This window comes from Delphinapterus leucas, chromosome 1 (assembly GCF_059928025.1).
Source record: "Delphinapterus leucas isolate spDelLeu-1000000601 "Yukka" chromosome 1, BTC_Dleu_Yukka2, whole genome shotgun sequence".
Classification (NCBI taxonomy): domain Eukaryota; kingdom Metazoa; phylum Chordata; class Mammalia; order Artiodactyla; family Monodontidae; genus Delphinapterus; species Delphinapterus leucas.
Genome location: NC_143129.1, coordinates 42,859,284 through 42,876,041, shown reverse-complemented (window position 1 = coordinate 42,876,041; position 16,758 = coordinate 42,859,284). Strand labels below are relative to the sequence as shown.

General features: G+C 49.0%; 1 protein-coding gene across 5 annotated transcripts in view; it reads left to right on the top strand.

Moving 5' to 3' along the window:
• PLXNA2 (plexin A2) overlaps positions 1–16,758 on the top strand; it is a 217,226-nt gene that overhangs the window by 141,521 nt on the left and 58,947 nt on the right. For all 5 annotated transcript variants that reach the window (XM_022593506.3, XM_089909135.1, XM_089909141.1 and 2 more), the window contains 5 exons: positions 1,097–1,250; positions 2,285–2,381; positions 5,677–5,791; positions 13,893–14,093; positions 15,761–15,857. In XM_022593506.3, coding sequence (XP_022449214.1) covers positions 1,097–1,250; positions 2,285–2,381; positions 5,677–5,791; positions 13,893–14,093; positions 15,761–15,857 — 664 coding nt within the window. The remainder of the gene's footprint in view (positions 1–1,096; positions 1,251–2,284; positions 2,382–5,676; positions 5,792–13,892; positions 14,094–15,760; positions 15,858–16,758) is intronic.

The following is a 16,758-nucleotide window of genomic DNA, read 5'->3' as shown; positions in this document are numbered from 1 at the left end:
TGTACCTAAGTCTCTCAGCCCCATGGAAACGAAACTGGGGCAGAGATTCAGCAGCAAACAAATGTATAGAAAGGCTAGGTGATAGCCATTGTGACTAAGAAATCCCTGCCAGGTGGGATGACAAAGGGAGACCTCCCTCCGTTAGGACTGGCCACTTGCAGGCCGCAGGGTGTTGTCACCATGACCCTCATGGGCACTCCCCACTGGGAGTCACATTTCTCACCTGTTGTTTCAAATACCACTTAGATACTATATTGTGGTCACTTAGTACAACCCCATTTCCAAGTACACTGAATTCAGAGCAGCATTTTACCATTAAATGATTTCTCAATCAACAGATTCTTCTGACACTCTGTGATATTTTTACCATTCAAAGGAGAGTGTTCAAACTTGAAAGGCCTGCAAACCACTGACCTAGATCACTGGGACCCTAAGAAACAGCAGGCATCATCTGAGCCATTAGTGTTCACTTCCTGCCTTCCTCTGATCCCCTAAACTTCTTGTGAGGTGACTGCCCTACTCTAGGGGAGCTGTCAGGGGGCAGAGAGCCAGAGAGGAACAGAGAATAGAAACTCTAGGAAACCCACCACCTTGGCAAGCAGACCCTAAATGACAGCCAGGCTGAGGCGCCAGCTGTCTTTCGCCAACCCGGTAAACTCCTTATAAACCTGCAGACTGGTGATACGTGTTCTCCCATGATCCAGGGCTAAGGCTTATTTGTGAAGGGCTCAGCTCATGACTTGCTTTCAAGTTTGCATGATTTCATGTCAAAATGAGCTGGGTCTGAGATGGGTTTTGGGACCTTTCCCCCTAGCATCCTTCCCTTCCCCTCCCCCCAGTGCTTTCTGCTGCTGGACAAGACTGAAAAATTAATAGTATTAATAATAAAGACCATTGGCCCTGCACACCCCTCGCAGTGCTACTATAATTGTTCAGTGTCAAAGCTAGAAGATCACCTGGAAACAACATCCTCTTTATCGATGAGGTCAGTGGAGATGAGTGAGCAAGTGGGCAATGGCAGGGCCAGGCCTGGAGCCCAGGTCTCCTGAGCCCCAAGGGCTCTTCCTACAGTATTATCCTTTTGCTCCTCCCACAGCTCAGCCTGGTTGTGAGTGATGCTCCCGATCTGTCTGCGGGCATCTCCTGTGCCTTTGGGAACCTGACAGAGGTAGAGGGACAGGTATCTGGGAGCCAGGTCATCTGCATCTCACCAGGGCCCAAGGTTGTCCCTGTCATCCCTCTGGATCAAGGTAAGAAGTGTCTGCCATGAGAGTCATATGCTAGGGGCTGCCCTACCAGGGTGGCCAAGAGAAGAGGACCCAGGGAACAGGGTGGCAAGTACCAGCACAGACTGACTGACAGTTGCCTGACTAGGTCTCCTTATGCCAGATACCAATAGGGCTTATAAACTTGTTTGAGTCTGAAAGCAAACTGTCATGCCCCAAAGCAAAATTCAGGAAGAGGGAAATCCCTTGCTCCCATTTGGGTTAAGCCTGCACAGTGCATAAAGATTTTTTCCAGACTTCCCTTCCCTTCGAGGAATGTCAGTGGTTTCAGCCAGTGGTTTTCAGCGGGTTCTCTCCATAGAACTGGGGGCTTTTAGGGCTTTTGACCTGATTTTTTTTTTGAATTTTTGAATTTTACTTATTTTTTTATACAGCAGGTTCTTATTAGTCATCAATTTTATACACATCAGTGTATACATGTCAATCCCAATCTCCCAATTCAGCACACCACCACCACCACCACCCCTGCCACTTTCCCCCCGCTTGGTGTCCATACGTTTGTTCTCTACGTCTGTGTCTCAATTTCTGCCCTGCAAACCGGTTCATCTGTACCGTTTTTCTAGGTTCCACATATATGCGTTAATATACGATATTTGTTTTCCTCTTTCTGACTTACTTCACTCTGTATGACAGTCTCTAGATCCATCCACATCTCTACAAATGACCCAATTTCGTTCTGATATTTCTTTTTTTTAAATTTTTATTCTATATCGGTGACCTGATATTTCTGACAGTAACTGTACATATTTGACCAAACAGGGGACTCTGTGGGATCTGATCCATTACCTCCTCCCTAAGAGAGGGGCTGGGGGCGTCTGGGTCTCAGTGATGGGCTGGTCATCAGCAGGATGAAAGGGAGTCTCTTGGAAGAAGATTCAAGAACGTTCCATCTACCATCGGTGCCCCAGGGGAGCCCTGGAGTAGCTGAATGATTTACCCTCAGTCTCTCCACTGTGCCCCAGATTTGTAACCCTCTCCTTTTTTTTTCCTTTTTCCAGACTGGTTTGGGCTAGAGCTGCAGCTGAGATCCAAGGAGACAGGAAAGATATTCGTCGGCACCGAGTTCAAGTTCTACAACTGCAGTGCCCACCAACTGTAAGCACACCCCTCTCAGCACTAGTACTTGTTCAGTATCAAAGCCAGAGGATCCCGTAGACCAACGTCCTTCTATAGAGATGAGGTCGGGAGAAATTAGTGAGCAAGCAGGTAACGGCAGGGCCAGGCCAGAGGAGTCTTGCCCTGGGTCTGGATATGAGTGTGGGGTTTTTCTAAGTTCCCTTAGAACAAGAATCATATTGTATTCACCTCACAGTCTCCCAGTTGGACCCGGCACATTGTCTGGAAGAGAGTAAGCTCTCCATAACTGTTACTTTTCAGTTATATTCCATTTATTCAGTGATATTAAACCGAATGGCTTCACTCTCCACAGCCTCTGATCTCATTCGGTCTCCCTTGCAACACACCCTACCCTCAACTCTCAAACTAAGAGTTAAAAGAGGGTTTGAAGTAAAAACAAAGGTCATGGCTCAGGACCCAGAAGAAAAGTTCTCCATTTTATGCCAGTTGGTAGTGGATTTGAACATGGAGACTGACAACCAGTGGAGCTTGGACACATCATCCATGACCACATGAAGAAGGGACTCAGAGATGGGGAAATAGCCTCACCCAGCACTCAAATAAAGGACTCAGGCTGGGAGAGGGAGAGGAAGCTTTAAACTATACCGTGGTCCAAACTGAGCCTTCAACTTTTCGAGGAGGAGGGGAAAACCAGGCCCAACCACCAGCCCTCAGAGGGGCTTAAGTGCAGCCCAGCTGACCTCACCAGCCATCTCCAGCAGCAGAATGCCTACCAATTGAGTGCCCTTGGCTGTGAGATCCAACAGCTGTGCAGGAAGCTGGGAGCATTTCATAAGTTAAAAGCAGGACCAGGAGTGGAGGAGAGAGAGACCCATACTTAGTTTCTGCTGGTTCCTCTCTCGAAGTGAAACTGAGACTCCTTCCATACCATCTGGAAACTCATGCACCATTTAGATTTAGATTTAGAAAGAGGGAAACACGTCTCTATAATAGGACCACATAAGGGCCATGTGACCCTGGTCAATCAACAAGGAGAGAGATCAAGCAACAGCTCCATGCCAGAAGGAGCAGTACCTGAGAATATTCTATGGACCCATCCTTCCCATTGCCCAGGGCAGGAACAACCTGAGGACTCCAGCAGTATCAAGTCTGAGGGTCTAGGCTGTGGGCACGATGGGCCCAGCAGTCCATGTGGGGAGAGGGTCTGTTTGCAGCTAAGCCCTAAAGGAATTTAGCCATCAAAATAGGCAAATGAGCCTCCTTAGTCTCCTCTTTTCTGGTCTTGATTTTTCATGATTAGAATCATCTTCTAGAGTTCTAGGGTCTCCACAGTAGCTAAGGAAAGAGACGTACCTGAGCCCCACTTGGCCAAATCAATAGATGTGCTGAGAAAGACAGAACAAGTGGTAAAAATGGCCTGGGAGGAGGCAAGGCAGGGCAGTATGTGGCTGAAGCTGAAATGAATAAAATTGCCCCTTACCGACTGCATTCCAATCCCATTTTGTTGGGAAATGCAAGCATCTTGGAAAGTGAACTTCCCACAACACAGCAGTGAAGGAATACATTGTTTGTGAGAGCATCCACATCTCCATGGCAACTCAGTGTGATGTCACCACTTTCAACCATATTGCCATGGCAATGGAGATGCTGTCACAGGCAACAAGTGTTAGCAGAAAAACAAAGCAGGTATCCTTGACACTAAAGATTCCATTTTATTGCAAAACACTATCTTACCCTTCTTTACTCCTGGCATTCACAGTTAAAAATCACAGAGTCAAGTTCAATTCTTTCCTTTTACTATGGTACACTGAGTCCCATAGGGTATAAGTGCTGCAACGAAGGTCACAAAATTAGCCAATGGAAAAACCTGTTCTAAAACCCTGATCTCATCATCCTTGGTCCATTTTCATGATTTACTTGCTGAATCATAAGATGTTAGCAAGAAGCAATCCATCTGGGCTAGGTTCAGGAACAAAATAACTAGGGGCGTATCTAGAAGGGGATAAAAGTATTTGGCATGGAGAAGAAGTGTAGATGGGCTAACGCACCCAATCCACTGTGGAGTATTAGCCAGTGACCCCTGGATCAAGCCCCATCCGCCCAAATGTCATCAGAGTTCCCACCAGGTGGCGCCAGATTGCAGACCTGGCCGTGTCCCTTCCAGGTTGGTCTAGTTGTGAGAGGCTAGACTAGAGGATCTGGCAAGAAGCAGGAAGAACAACCCTACCTGCAAAACCCGTTTGCCTGACAGTGGTCTGATCACACACAGAGAACCTAGATAATACACACAGCCTCCAGGGGAAACCAGAGAGAAAGAAGTGCTCACTCACCCTGGGGAGAAAGGCAGAAGCCACACACATAGCCTGTTGCTATCTATGCCTGGCTACCTGGAGAGTGGAACAAAGTTATCACTTAATACCGTTTACTCCCCCAAAACTCAGAAACACAGGTGGTATGAACCAATCATTAACACTCCAATGTGATTTAAGAGCTTGAAATAACAGGTGATTTAAGCACTTAAAAATAATACATTTAGCATTGTTAATACTTTTCCAAATCACGTCCTATACATTATCTCGTTTGACACGAAACACCCCATGGAGTGGACAGGAAAGTCTTAGTACAGACAGATGAAGAAATTCCAAGTCAGAAGGTAAAGTGCTTACTCAGGGTGACCTCAGTGGCAGTGGCAGAGGCAAAACTGCAACCAGATCTGCCCAATTTCTATCCCTGTGCTCTTTGGGCGATTCTGTCTTTAGTTTTTTTATTTTTTTATACAGCAGGTTCTTGTTAGTTATCTATTTTATACATATTAGTGTATATATGTCAACCCCAATCTCCCAATTCATCCCACCCCTGCGATTCTGTCTTATAAGTGGTGGTATGCTGCCAAATGTTTAACCGTCAGAAATCAGGGGGAAAACTTATTATATGGCATTTTCCAATTTCTATGGCATAAATACTCCCTCCATGGCTAATTTCCAGCTGCTATCATGATGCCAACCGCTTGTAAAATTCCTGAAAATACGAATAATTGGCTATCATGAGCTGATACAGACCAGCTCTAGCACACCACTGGTTTCTAAGTTACATTATTCCCGCTCTGAACACATTTTCCTCTCAATTTTCTGGTCCCGTGGACATCTTAGAGGGATAAGCCACCATTCTCAGGGCTGGGGATGCCCCACCAATCTACCCCTCCGAGAGTAAGACAAGGGTAACAGACTTCCATCATGACACATGGGCTACCAGGCACCCTTACCTTCCCTGTCTGCTGCCTTCTCTTTGCCTCTTACTGTCTCTATCCTTGCAGGTGCCTGTCTTGTGTCAACAGCGCCTTCCGCTGCCATTGGTGCAAATACCGAAACCTCTGTACTCATGACCCCACCACCTGCTCCTTCCAGGAGGGCCGGATCAACATTTCAGAGGTAAGCATAGCTCACCCTGGCGCAACAGCAGCCCCAGTGAATCTGAGTGGTCCTCCTTTTTCAGATGGTCCGTCCAACGGCGTGGCCATCTCCTTGCCCTGGTCCATGTTGGTCTTCCTCCCAGAGATGTTAGAAAGCCCTGGTATTATAGAGCTAAAAAAAAGTGGCAGCAAATACCCCAGAGAAGGAGAAGTGTGCCATATTTGCTAGACTCCTAAGATTGTGTGCATTCAAAAGCTTGAGGGGACCTGAGGGTTGAGACTGAAAGTTTAGAGGAAATATATCCAACCGAACAGGCCCCATGGTCTAGAAGAGTGTAGTGAATGGCGTTTGTTCTCTGAGTCTAAGCCCTTTGCTTGGCTGCAGACATCGTCTAGTTCAATAGAACATTTACTCTTAGCCCCTCTTTCATGCCAACCTCCCTTCCTAGTCTAAAATTCAGTGATTCTTTGACTCTGCTGTATGACTGTGTGGGTGGCCTTACAGAAGACAGAGGCAGTCAGCTGGTGAAAAGAACCAGGCCTTGCTAAAAGTCCCATTTTCTTGTGTAGTTGAAGTGCCATCCCTAAGGCCAGACCCACTTTTGTCATCAACACAGTGCAATATCAGATTTCTTCTCTTTCCAATGAATATCGCACCCAGTGATATTTCCTTGAGGTTGACTTTCTTACAAATTCATAGCAGGCCTTAGGACAACGAAGCCCGCTGGGTCAGTGTCTAATGTTTTTCATGCCCCAGAGTGACCAGTAGGTGAGTTTGAACAACTATAGAGACCTTATGTATTCCCACAAATGCACATATGTATAAATATACATTCACCTCTCGTTCCACCTTTTAGAAAATCCGCAAATGTAAAATAAGTGACAGTGTAGCATTTGCAAATACTGCTACGGCCTTTATATGTCTCCCTCTTGCACTAGGCTACAGGCTCCTTAAAGGCAAGGATTACATATTATCTTTAAATCCTCAGTGCCTTTTTCAGTGAAAGTCTGTAGCATGCATGCATGAAAGCATAGAGGAACCAATGACCACTTTACCCAAATGCCATTAATAGGAAGTGTTCCTTGGAGCTACTTGTCTAAGATTTCAAGAAATAGAGTTTTTCTGTCTCCTAATCTGGGTAGAAGTACTGGTTGCTTCCATGCATAAACACGAGAAAGTAAGCCTTGATATACATGTCAGCATGATGTACAATTTAAATACCTTATAATTTTATTTGTCAATTATACCTCAGTAAAGCTACATTTTTTTAAATTTTTAATTTAAGAAGAAAGTAGACCTTGAAAGGTTTCCCAGACACACACACACACACGCACGCACACACACACACACACACGTGACCATGAATTCTTTTGAGCTCCTGAAACAATATGTGTTACATTGAGCCAGAAAAAATGGAGTTTGCCTGTCTTGAATGAGAGACACACAGATGGTGCCCACAGGCAGTATTTAAGGCAGACCCAACCACAGATGCCTCAGCAGGATGGAACCAGTTACCTAGTGCCCTGAAAACCTTTCAAGGAAGGCTTTTCCTCTGGCCCGTCTGTATGCTTCGATGTAGCTGACCAGAAAGCGCCACCCTGGTCTTAGTGGACACCGGAAATTAACCCCAGCCCTGGGATTCTGCAAGAGGATGAGACTGCTTTCAGGCCAATCTTCTTACCCAGAGGAAAGGACCCATGCATGAGCCGAGGGTACGGTGGGAGAGGGTATGGTGTGCTTCGCTTTCATCTGGCTGCCGGGCTCCCCTGGGCAAAGAGAAACCCGAAGCCAAGCCTGACAGGACCCAACGGGCAGCTGGAGTGAGGGCAGGAGAGGTGTCAGACCGAGCGAGACCAGTAACTCTGCCCCGTGTGGAGGCCGAAGGGCTGAGGCCCAGAGGCTAATTGAAATCATGCCGCCTCCCTCTCGCCCTTTAGAAGTCACCGGAACACAGCTCCCTCTCAGCCACGGGTGACTCAAGAATTCCAGAGGACTGGGCCTGGGAGAAGCTGTTGCCATCCCAAGTCAGGATTAAATTAATACTGAAAGAGCCCTGCGGGGAAAACCAGAGGCTTCCCATCTCCTTTTTCATTTCCTCCCTTAACGTCTGTTCCTTGAGGTGAGAGAGATGCCTTTGTCTCCGTCACCTCCCCCTCGCCCTGCTGACATGTACTAGCCAGCAGGGCCCCAGAGACTGGGTGTGGGAGAGGATGCTCTGGGGCTCCTGAGTTTACTCAGGAAAGGAAATAGGGCGCAACTTCCGAGGAGGTTGCCAGGGCCACAGCCACTCCCGTGTCCTTTCTCAGCAAACAGCTCCCAGACCCCACTCTGTCCTGTCCAAAGCTCTGCTTTGGGGGGGAACCCCGTTCCTGAAAATGTGGGGAACAGCAAAGGTGCACATGGCTGGCTCGAGTGAGGTTCCCCTTACTCAGTTAAGAGTCCTGCCTATGTCCTCAGGTTCTTCTGGGGACTGGAAATCCCTTCGGTGCCTCTTTGGGGCTCCTAGACTATCTCTTTTCCACTTCCAGTAAGGGCCCCCCAACTTTGAATCAAAATTTTACATCTGTCTTCTTCCTAGAAACAATGTATAACTGATTAGCTCCATTGATGTGTATAGTAACATTAATGTATCACACATTTGCATTTCTCTCACATGTGACAGGAGGGTGGGGGATGGGGGCACTAGTGGCATCAGCATCGCTTGGCAACTTGTTAGAAATTCAAATTCTTGGGCCTCATCCCAGATTAGGCTGAAGATTGAGAACCACTGACATACGGCATCTCAGTTGATTCTCACAACAGACCTTCAGTTTCACATAATTCATATTTGACAGATGTAGTAACCAAGATGCTAAAAACTGGGGGTTTTGCCCAAGGCTACAGAGAACTCAGGCATCCAAAAAGGCAGAGTACAGGATGCTTCCTCCAGAAAATCAGAACTGGTCCGCTTGTCTATTTCCATGGTCGCAGCCACACTTGTGGGTCTAACCTCAACCTAGCCCTGCACCGTTGGTCATGAGGGACCCTCACAAATCCATCCCCACAGATGCAGAAATTGCCCATGGAATACAGGTCAGTAGTGCTACTTCCAGATACAAAGGCAACCGGGACATGAGATGAATCTGCCTACTTCTTTCCAGAGGGCTGATGGTCCAATCCCACACTTAGTTCCGATAACCAAGAACCACTGTGCTAGAGTGAATGCAATTCAAAATAAAAGTATTAGTAGTTAATATTTTTTGAGTGCTTATTATATATACAACATTATACATGCACATTTTTATCTCATTTAATTTTAACTCTATGAAGAGGATTCTATTATAGATGAATAAGTTGATAAGTTTAAACCATTTTCCTATGATCCTCACATAAATGCAGAAGTCATGATTCAATGTTCCCAAGCTGGTTCTAAGGATGTTGAAGTCCTCCGATCCTGTGTTCACGTACACATGCGAGAAGTATGCAGTAGTAATGTTAACATGGTTAACCCAGTTTATCACCACTTTTAAGGTAACGAGCCAAACCTTTCCCCCACTCAGAGCACAGCAGATCTCTGATGGGGTCCCAGAAATCTGGGCCTCCCTGGACCGGATCAAGCTGTGACATGGTGTTTACAAGTGGGTGTGCGCAGGAGTATGTACGGCTTTCAGCTTTAGAAGCTCATCTCCCTCCATGGCTAAGCCAGGCCTTGTGAGATGTAGATACACATATCTTCTTTACGCCCTGTCCCAGAGGAAAGATAGAACCAAATAAATCCGATTAGCTTCCCAGGATGCTGGCTGCTCTGTCTCTTTGAAGTCCAGCTGGTGAAGATAATGTCATTTCCACATGGGAGAAGTCGTTTCTGAGGGCTGAAGGGTCCCCAGCGCTCAAAGCTGGAGAAGCACAGCTAAACAGGGTGGATCACGTGGCCCAAAGGTCCGTACACAGGGCTGCTGTGCCAGGGTCCTGCCCTCCCTCCGGTCGTGTGTCTCCTCCTCCGCAGCTCACCCCTCCCCTGGGATGTTCCCCAACAGGACATCTGCTCATCTCGATAGAAACTCAGATTGCTGCCAAGGAGGGCCGTCCTGCTGCCAGTTAGCCTAGAGGCAGAAGGCGGAGTAAAATGACCTACCGAGGTCATTCAGGAGACTGGGCGGGTCTGCGGAAGCAATGGAGATTCTAACAATGCTCACAACAGTCTTCACATGCTGCAGAAGAAGCCTACCATGATTATTTGTTCTCTTGTTCTTAGGACAGGAACTGTGTGCATGCATGTGTGTGTGCTCACAGAAGCAAACAGCTTGGAAGTGGCCTTATTGTATCTAATGAAACCCATCACCTTCCTAAAGCCCCAGAGGTGTCGAAGTTCCAACAGCGTGGCAATGTTCAGGCTGCCGGCTCTCCTGCACCTGCCTTCAGCCCTCACCACTGCCATTCCACCTAAGACTCGCTGCTCCCTCAAGATATTCACCAGAACAATCTCACAACCCGAAGAGTCTGTATATCCCTGTATTTCCTAGGGAGAAGAGAGTGTACCTGGGCACCAGCCGTGTCTTCCCTTTGCCCTAAAGAAGGGAAGGAAGGATGCTATTCCATCTGGCCTGAGAGAAACAGACAAAAAACAAACAAAGCCTAAGACATTCTTTTCTCCGGGGGCAATCTTGGAAGACTGTTTGGGCGTTTGGAAAGCCCCTAATCATCGTCCTTCAATTTAGTCCCCGAAAGTCTGACCATGGGAATTTTTTCTAAAATTGTAGAATCTCTTTAAAAAACTCATAAAGTCTCCTTATGATTCTCCAACTTCCAGGCTGGACCAGACAGCACAGCCCAAAGGATGAGGGTGTGTGGTGGGTGTGTATTTGTGTATATACACATGCATACATATATTTTTTGTCATAATTAAAAGGATTCTACAATCTTGTTTACTAACCTAAGACATTGTACTCCCAAAAGTACATCTTTATGACTCTGCTCATGAAATTTGAATTTGTTCTCTGAGCTCATTAGAGATGAAAAAACAACTGGTCACCCTTTACAATATATCAACTAGTTCTTTTTTTTTTTAATTTTTAAAACTGCCTCAGTTTTAATTTCTAATACAGTAAACAAAAGTTCTTGAGGTCCTTAACAATATTTCTCTTAATAGTTTTTTTAAACAAATTTGTTTATTTTATGTATTTATTTTTGGTTGCGTTGGGTCTTCGTTGCTGCGCGCGGGCTTTCTCTAGTTGCAGCAAGCAGGGGCTACTCTTCGTTGCAGTGCGCAGGCCTCTCACTGCGGTGGCCCCCACCCCCACCCCCCCCCCGTTGCAGAACACGGGCTCTAGGCGTGCGGGCTCAGTAGTTGTGGCTCTCGGGCTCTAGAGCACAAGCCCAGCAGCCGTGGCACACAGGCTTTGTTGCTCTGCGGCATGTGGCATCTTCCCGGACCATGGCTCGAACCTGTGTCCCCTCCTTGGTGCATCTGTCCTCATCTGTCGGTGAACAGAAGCCACTGCGTGAGTACCACGTGCATACCCCAAAACAGCACGCAACGCTGTCCTGGCTGCCCTCTGCGCCACCGCCGCCGTCCCGCAGGCTCCTGCCAAAACTTTTCCCATTAATCCCCAGATCCCTATCAACCAGTTCTGATTCTGAATATCTATTCTCTCCCTCTCTCTCTTACAGGTATACACACACACATGCACACACACACACAGACACACCCTCATTATACCTCAGCCTTATTTCTAGTCTAAATTTAAATTCTAATTTTTTAGACTCAATGGGAGTTTTTTAGCCACTAACAGGAAATAGTATCTCCTTTTCAAAGGGAAGCCTGGGTTTCCCTAAAGTGGTGTTCATTTTTTTCTTTCTTGGCTATAAATATATGAAAGACTGTCATGAGTGCCCGTGGGGATTGAAAGTAAAAGTGCAGTAAAGAGCAAGTTTATGAGTTGGCAGCTTGAGTGACTGACTTCTAAACAGGGACCCATCTGTTCTGGGGTTGCCTTATGCTCCTGTCTCCTGTGGAAAACTCGCCTGCTTGATATCCACACATGCAGTCACTGAGGGATGGCACCGTGACCCGTGAGGTTCCGCCTGACCCTCCTAGATAGGTTTCTGTGGGAAACTTCTCCTGGACCCAGCTTTTCATAAATCCTCAGGATTCCTTAATAGATGTAGATGTTCCAATTTAGTAATCCTGTGACTCCAGAAACAATGACTATTTCCAAGCCCAGCTTCGGGAATCAAACTCCTGCTCAAGTCTCTAGATGTTCAGAAGGCAGGACTTTACCTCATCTCTAAAAAATCTAGGAAGTTGGAGCCAAATAGAAAGTTTGAGATCGTTTTGTCTGTTGCTTTATTTTCTTATTTTCCATTTACCCTCCCACGAGCAACGACTACATGTCAGGAATTTGGATAAAGCCTGGGGATACGGAGGCAAATAAGATGCAGCCTAATCCTCAAGGCTCACAGACCAATAAGTAAGACAAGTCAATGAGAAACTGCAATTCTGAGGGCTAAATGCGATCGGGGAGAGTATCCGTAACCCATCCTGAGGGCCAGTGCAGGGAAAGGGTCAGGGTTGGCTTTACAAAGTAGGAGCTGCAGCGTTGAGTTTGAAGGCTAATTAAGAGGTAATCAGGGCTTCCCTGGTGGCGCAGTGGTTGGGAGTCCACCTGCCGATGCAGGGGACGCGGGTTCGTGCCCCGGTCCGGGAAGATCCCACATGCCGCGGAGCCGCAAAAGAAAAAAAAAAAAAGAGGTAATCAGCTAAAGAGGGCTGAGTCAGGGGCCAGGAGGAAGATTCGGGGGGTGGAAGGGGAGTGTTTCTGGTGGAGAGAAAAGCATCTTCAAAGGATCAGAGGTTGATAAGTGAGAGAGATGGTCCCTCAGGACTAACCTTAAATTCCTCCGTGGTATGGCTGGACCACGATGCCCAAGAAACACAGGGTAAGAAGGAGGCCGGGGCCAAATCATGAAGGGAAGGGCTTGCTCCTGCGGCCTCTGCCTAAGCCCACACTGAGCGAGAAGCCCGTGGCTAAGTCAGTCCATTGTTTCACATTCCTGTGGCACCAAAGGCTTCTTACCAGGGATGCCTCTGGCATTAGGAGAGGGACCATTTATTGTTCCAGACTGTCCCACACCTTGAGGAAGTTCAGCATCCTGCCCCACACCCGGCAGTAAATGCCAGTAGCGCCCTCTGCAGGGTAGCAACGTACCAACACCCCCCCACACACATACACACCTTCCCAAAGGCTCCCTCTGAGAACCGGCACCACCACGGAGGGGAAGGGGACAGGGAAATGGGTGCCTTCAAGACGTTGCCCAGTTGATCCCCGGAGACAGGAAACGATTGCACATGGAGGAGGCTGTGTATTCTCATTGCCAGAGGCCACTGGGCAAGGTCTTCCTGGAGAGGGAGAAAATGGGCAGGGGGTGGAACTGTCAAGAGGTGGTCGTTTGACCTCTGGTGGAGAAGCAGCCTCTAGAAGAACTAAGGAACACCACTCTCCTCCTCACTTCCTCCCTCTCTCATGGTCTTTCCCACAACCCCTCCACACCAAGACTTTATTTTTTCTCTTTTGTTTCCCAAAGCGATATGGTCTTCATGCAAGGCTTGGTAATGAAGTGAGATAAAAAGCCAGAGCGAGTGTTTAGAGTGTTGCTGGGAGGGCTTGAGCCACCTCCTGGAAAGGCCACTCAATCGGCGCTGGGAAGCTGAGGCTGCCGATAACAGATCGCCTTGGGCACGGACAGTGCAAGAGGAGCTGGGGGACAGATGAAACCCAGAGGTGGGGGGTCCAGGCTGGGGACAGGGACACGTGGAGCATCTTTTATCATGTGTCTCAGGAGATAAAATCCACAACCTGCCACGCGGGGCTTGAAAATTAATTCCTAAATTGTAACACACACAGCAGATACCGACTTGTGGGATGGAGATGATGATATCGAGGCCCGGGAGCTAAGAAATAGATTTAATATTCCCTGCTGACTCCATGTGCCCCTTAAATGAGGTACATCCTTGTGGGCAGCCCGCCTGGATGCAAGAGGCTATGACCTGGCATGGAAGGCCTGTCCACCACCCGGGCTTGGGGAGCAGGGAGGTATGAGCCAGGACAGACCAGACAGAGGCTCTCTGCTTGTTCCCCAGGACTGTCCCCAGCTGGTGCCCACGGAGGAGATCCTGATACCCGTCGGGGAAGTAAAACCAATCACCCTCAAGGCTCGAAACCTGCCCCAGCCTCAGTCCGGCCAGCGAGGCTATGAGTGCGTCCTCAACATACAGGGGGCCGTCCACCGGGTCCCCGCCCTGCGCTTCAACAGCTCCAGCGTCCAGTGCCAGAACAGCTCGGTAAGAGCACCAGGGCAGGGCTTTCTCTCACACCTGAGCCACGGCCTCAGCCTGACCTGCCCCGGCTTCCAGAACCCTCTGGGTCCACAGGCTGACCCACGTCTCCAGTGACAGAGGAGTCTCCTGGCATAAGCTGAGAGCTTTGTGCCCTTTCTGAGTTGAAAGAGTACTTCTTGGCCTTTGGTGAAACTTCATCCAACGCCAGTCGACTTGACCCCAAATCCTGTCCGCATTCAGGGAGTGGATCCGCTGGAGGGCAGGGCACCACGCGGGAGGAGAGCTGCAGAAGAGATCAGCGCAAGTGGAAGCAGAGTGGCACGAGGGGAGGGGGGAAGGGAGGAGGAGGAAGCCGTGAACTCCAAGAGCAGCAAGGGTTAAACCAATCCCGAATGCCAGACAGAAAGCACGAGGTGTTTAATTATACTACTAGCCCAGAGAAGATCTTTTCATCTGCCAACTCCCTGTCTCCCTGGGGGGTCAGCTGGGAGGTGGGGGGGATGTGACAAAGGTGACAGAGGTGCTGAGGGAAGGTAATTTGCCCGGGAGAGATAAAGAGAATCTGGGCCTCTTATCAGGGAGCTGTCAGATTCCCGGTCATGGGCACTTGATGAAATTTGTAATCGGGTAGAAGGCCGCCAAGCACCCGGGGAAGGCGGGAGATGAGAAAGCAATGGAGCACAGCAAAGGGAGGAAAGTGGCAGGAAGGACTGGAGTGACGGGCCCTGAGAGCTAAGTGGCCAGGCTGGGCAGTCCCCACAGAGGGGATTCCCACAGAGGCTCAGGGGCTGGGCCACCAGTGGGGCTGTTTCGGATGTGTCTGAGGGCTTGAGAGTCCTCGGTGGGATCAGCATGGGAGAAAGTCCACTCCCAGCTACAGCTTGGGGGCCTTAAATGGCAGAGCTGATCAGATCCGTGCCCAGAAAGCTCTGGGCACTTTCCCTAGTGAACTGTTGACCAAAGTAAAGCTCACGTGCAGAAAGAAAGGGCCACCGCAGGGCCTGGCCAACCAACCGAGGCACCGCTGTGTGTTACGCACGTGCTGTGCTCAGGGCTCTGTGGGATTTACAGAGTGGCATGTGGACTTTCTAAAGAGACTAGACTTCCATGTGAAAAGATGCAAAGCAGCTCCCGGGAGGTGCCTGGTTAAAGACAGAAACACCAGGGGACGGGGAGGTTGAGGAGGGCTGGGAGGAATGGCAGAGAAGACACCTGGGGAAGGTGAGTCTGAGCTAGACTAGGAGAGTAAAGTTGGTGAAGGGTGGAGGCTGTTGGGGGAGGGAAGAATTCTTAGGAGACGTGAACTGAACATATACAGAGAGGGGCTTGGGTGGGTGTGCTTGGAGACAGGTGCTTCAAAGATTCTGGAGGAAAAGTGGAAGAGAAGGTTGGAGAACTAAGCTTGGATGGGATTATAGGGGGTATTGAATGCCAACTAAGGGGTTTCAGCTGGATCCTGTTGGCATTAGTGACTAGCAGTCGGGGGAAAGACACCATAGGGATAATGTGAACGGTGCATGGAGTTCCTGTTTCTCCCTCTGGTCCTCTCTCAGCCCAGAGGGAACCAGAATCCCTGGTTTCTTTCCTGGTCCCCTGAGATAGCAGCAGCATCCCCGCCCCCCTGTGATAGAAAGCGTCATGAGCGTGTACCTCTGCCCCTCTCCCCACAGTACCAGTACGACGGGATGGACATGAGCAACCTGGCCGTGGACTTCGCCGTGGTGTGGAATGGCAATTTCATCATTGACAACCCTCAGGACCTGAAAGGTAAGCAGCTACTTCCAGGTAGAGTTTCTTTTGTTGTTTTTTTTTGTGGTACGCGGGCCTCTCACTGTTGTGGCCTCTCCCGTTGCGGAGCACAGGCTCCGGATGCACAGGCTCAGCGGCCATGGCTTGCGGGCCCAGCCGCTCCGCGGCATGTGGGATCTTCCCGGACCAGGACACGAACCCGCATCCCCTGCATCGGCAGGCGGACTCTCAACCACTGCGCCACCAGGGAAGCCCCCAGGTAGAGTTTTGATCTTTCCGTGACCCTGGGAAAAACTGGGGCTGGAAGGATCAGAGCCGGCCAGCTGCTGTGCCATGAATAATACACTCCCTCTGTCAGCGTAATTCTTCAGAGGATCCTAAAGCAACATTTGGCGCCATCAAAGCAGTCCTGTTGGGAACCCTGTTTTATTACAACCAGAGCATCCGCCGGGTGGCTGCCGGTTCATCACGTTTTCCTTTGGCTCCCGGAGACTTTGAAGTGTCTGTGGAACCTGACCAGGAGAGCAGCAGGCAGGAATGTCCTGCCAGTTTTCCTGGAAATGGAGATATTATTTACAATCAGGTTCTGGTTCCCCTGTCCTTGGTCCCAGTCGCTGCACAAGGAAGGTTTGAAAGGCGGCTCCCCTGGTCCTGAGGTTGACAGGAGGAACCAGCTTGCTGACTCGAGGGCACAGCTGTTGCAAGGAAGCTCAAGAAAGAGCTGGGCTGATGCAGGAGGGGGTGTACCATGAGGCCACCTCATTCGTGTCCTACACACCCATGTGGAGGTCCTCTTGGGTGCAGGCAGGCTGCCCCTAGTACAGCATTCCTCCCAGATCTCAAGAATGACAAAAGTGACTCCAGTTTGATGAGCACTCTGGCTAGGCACTCACTAAGTGGTTTATTTGAGATTATTTTC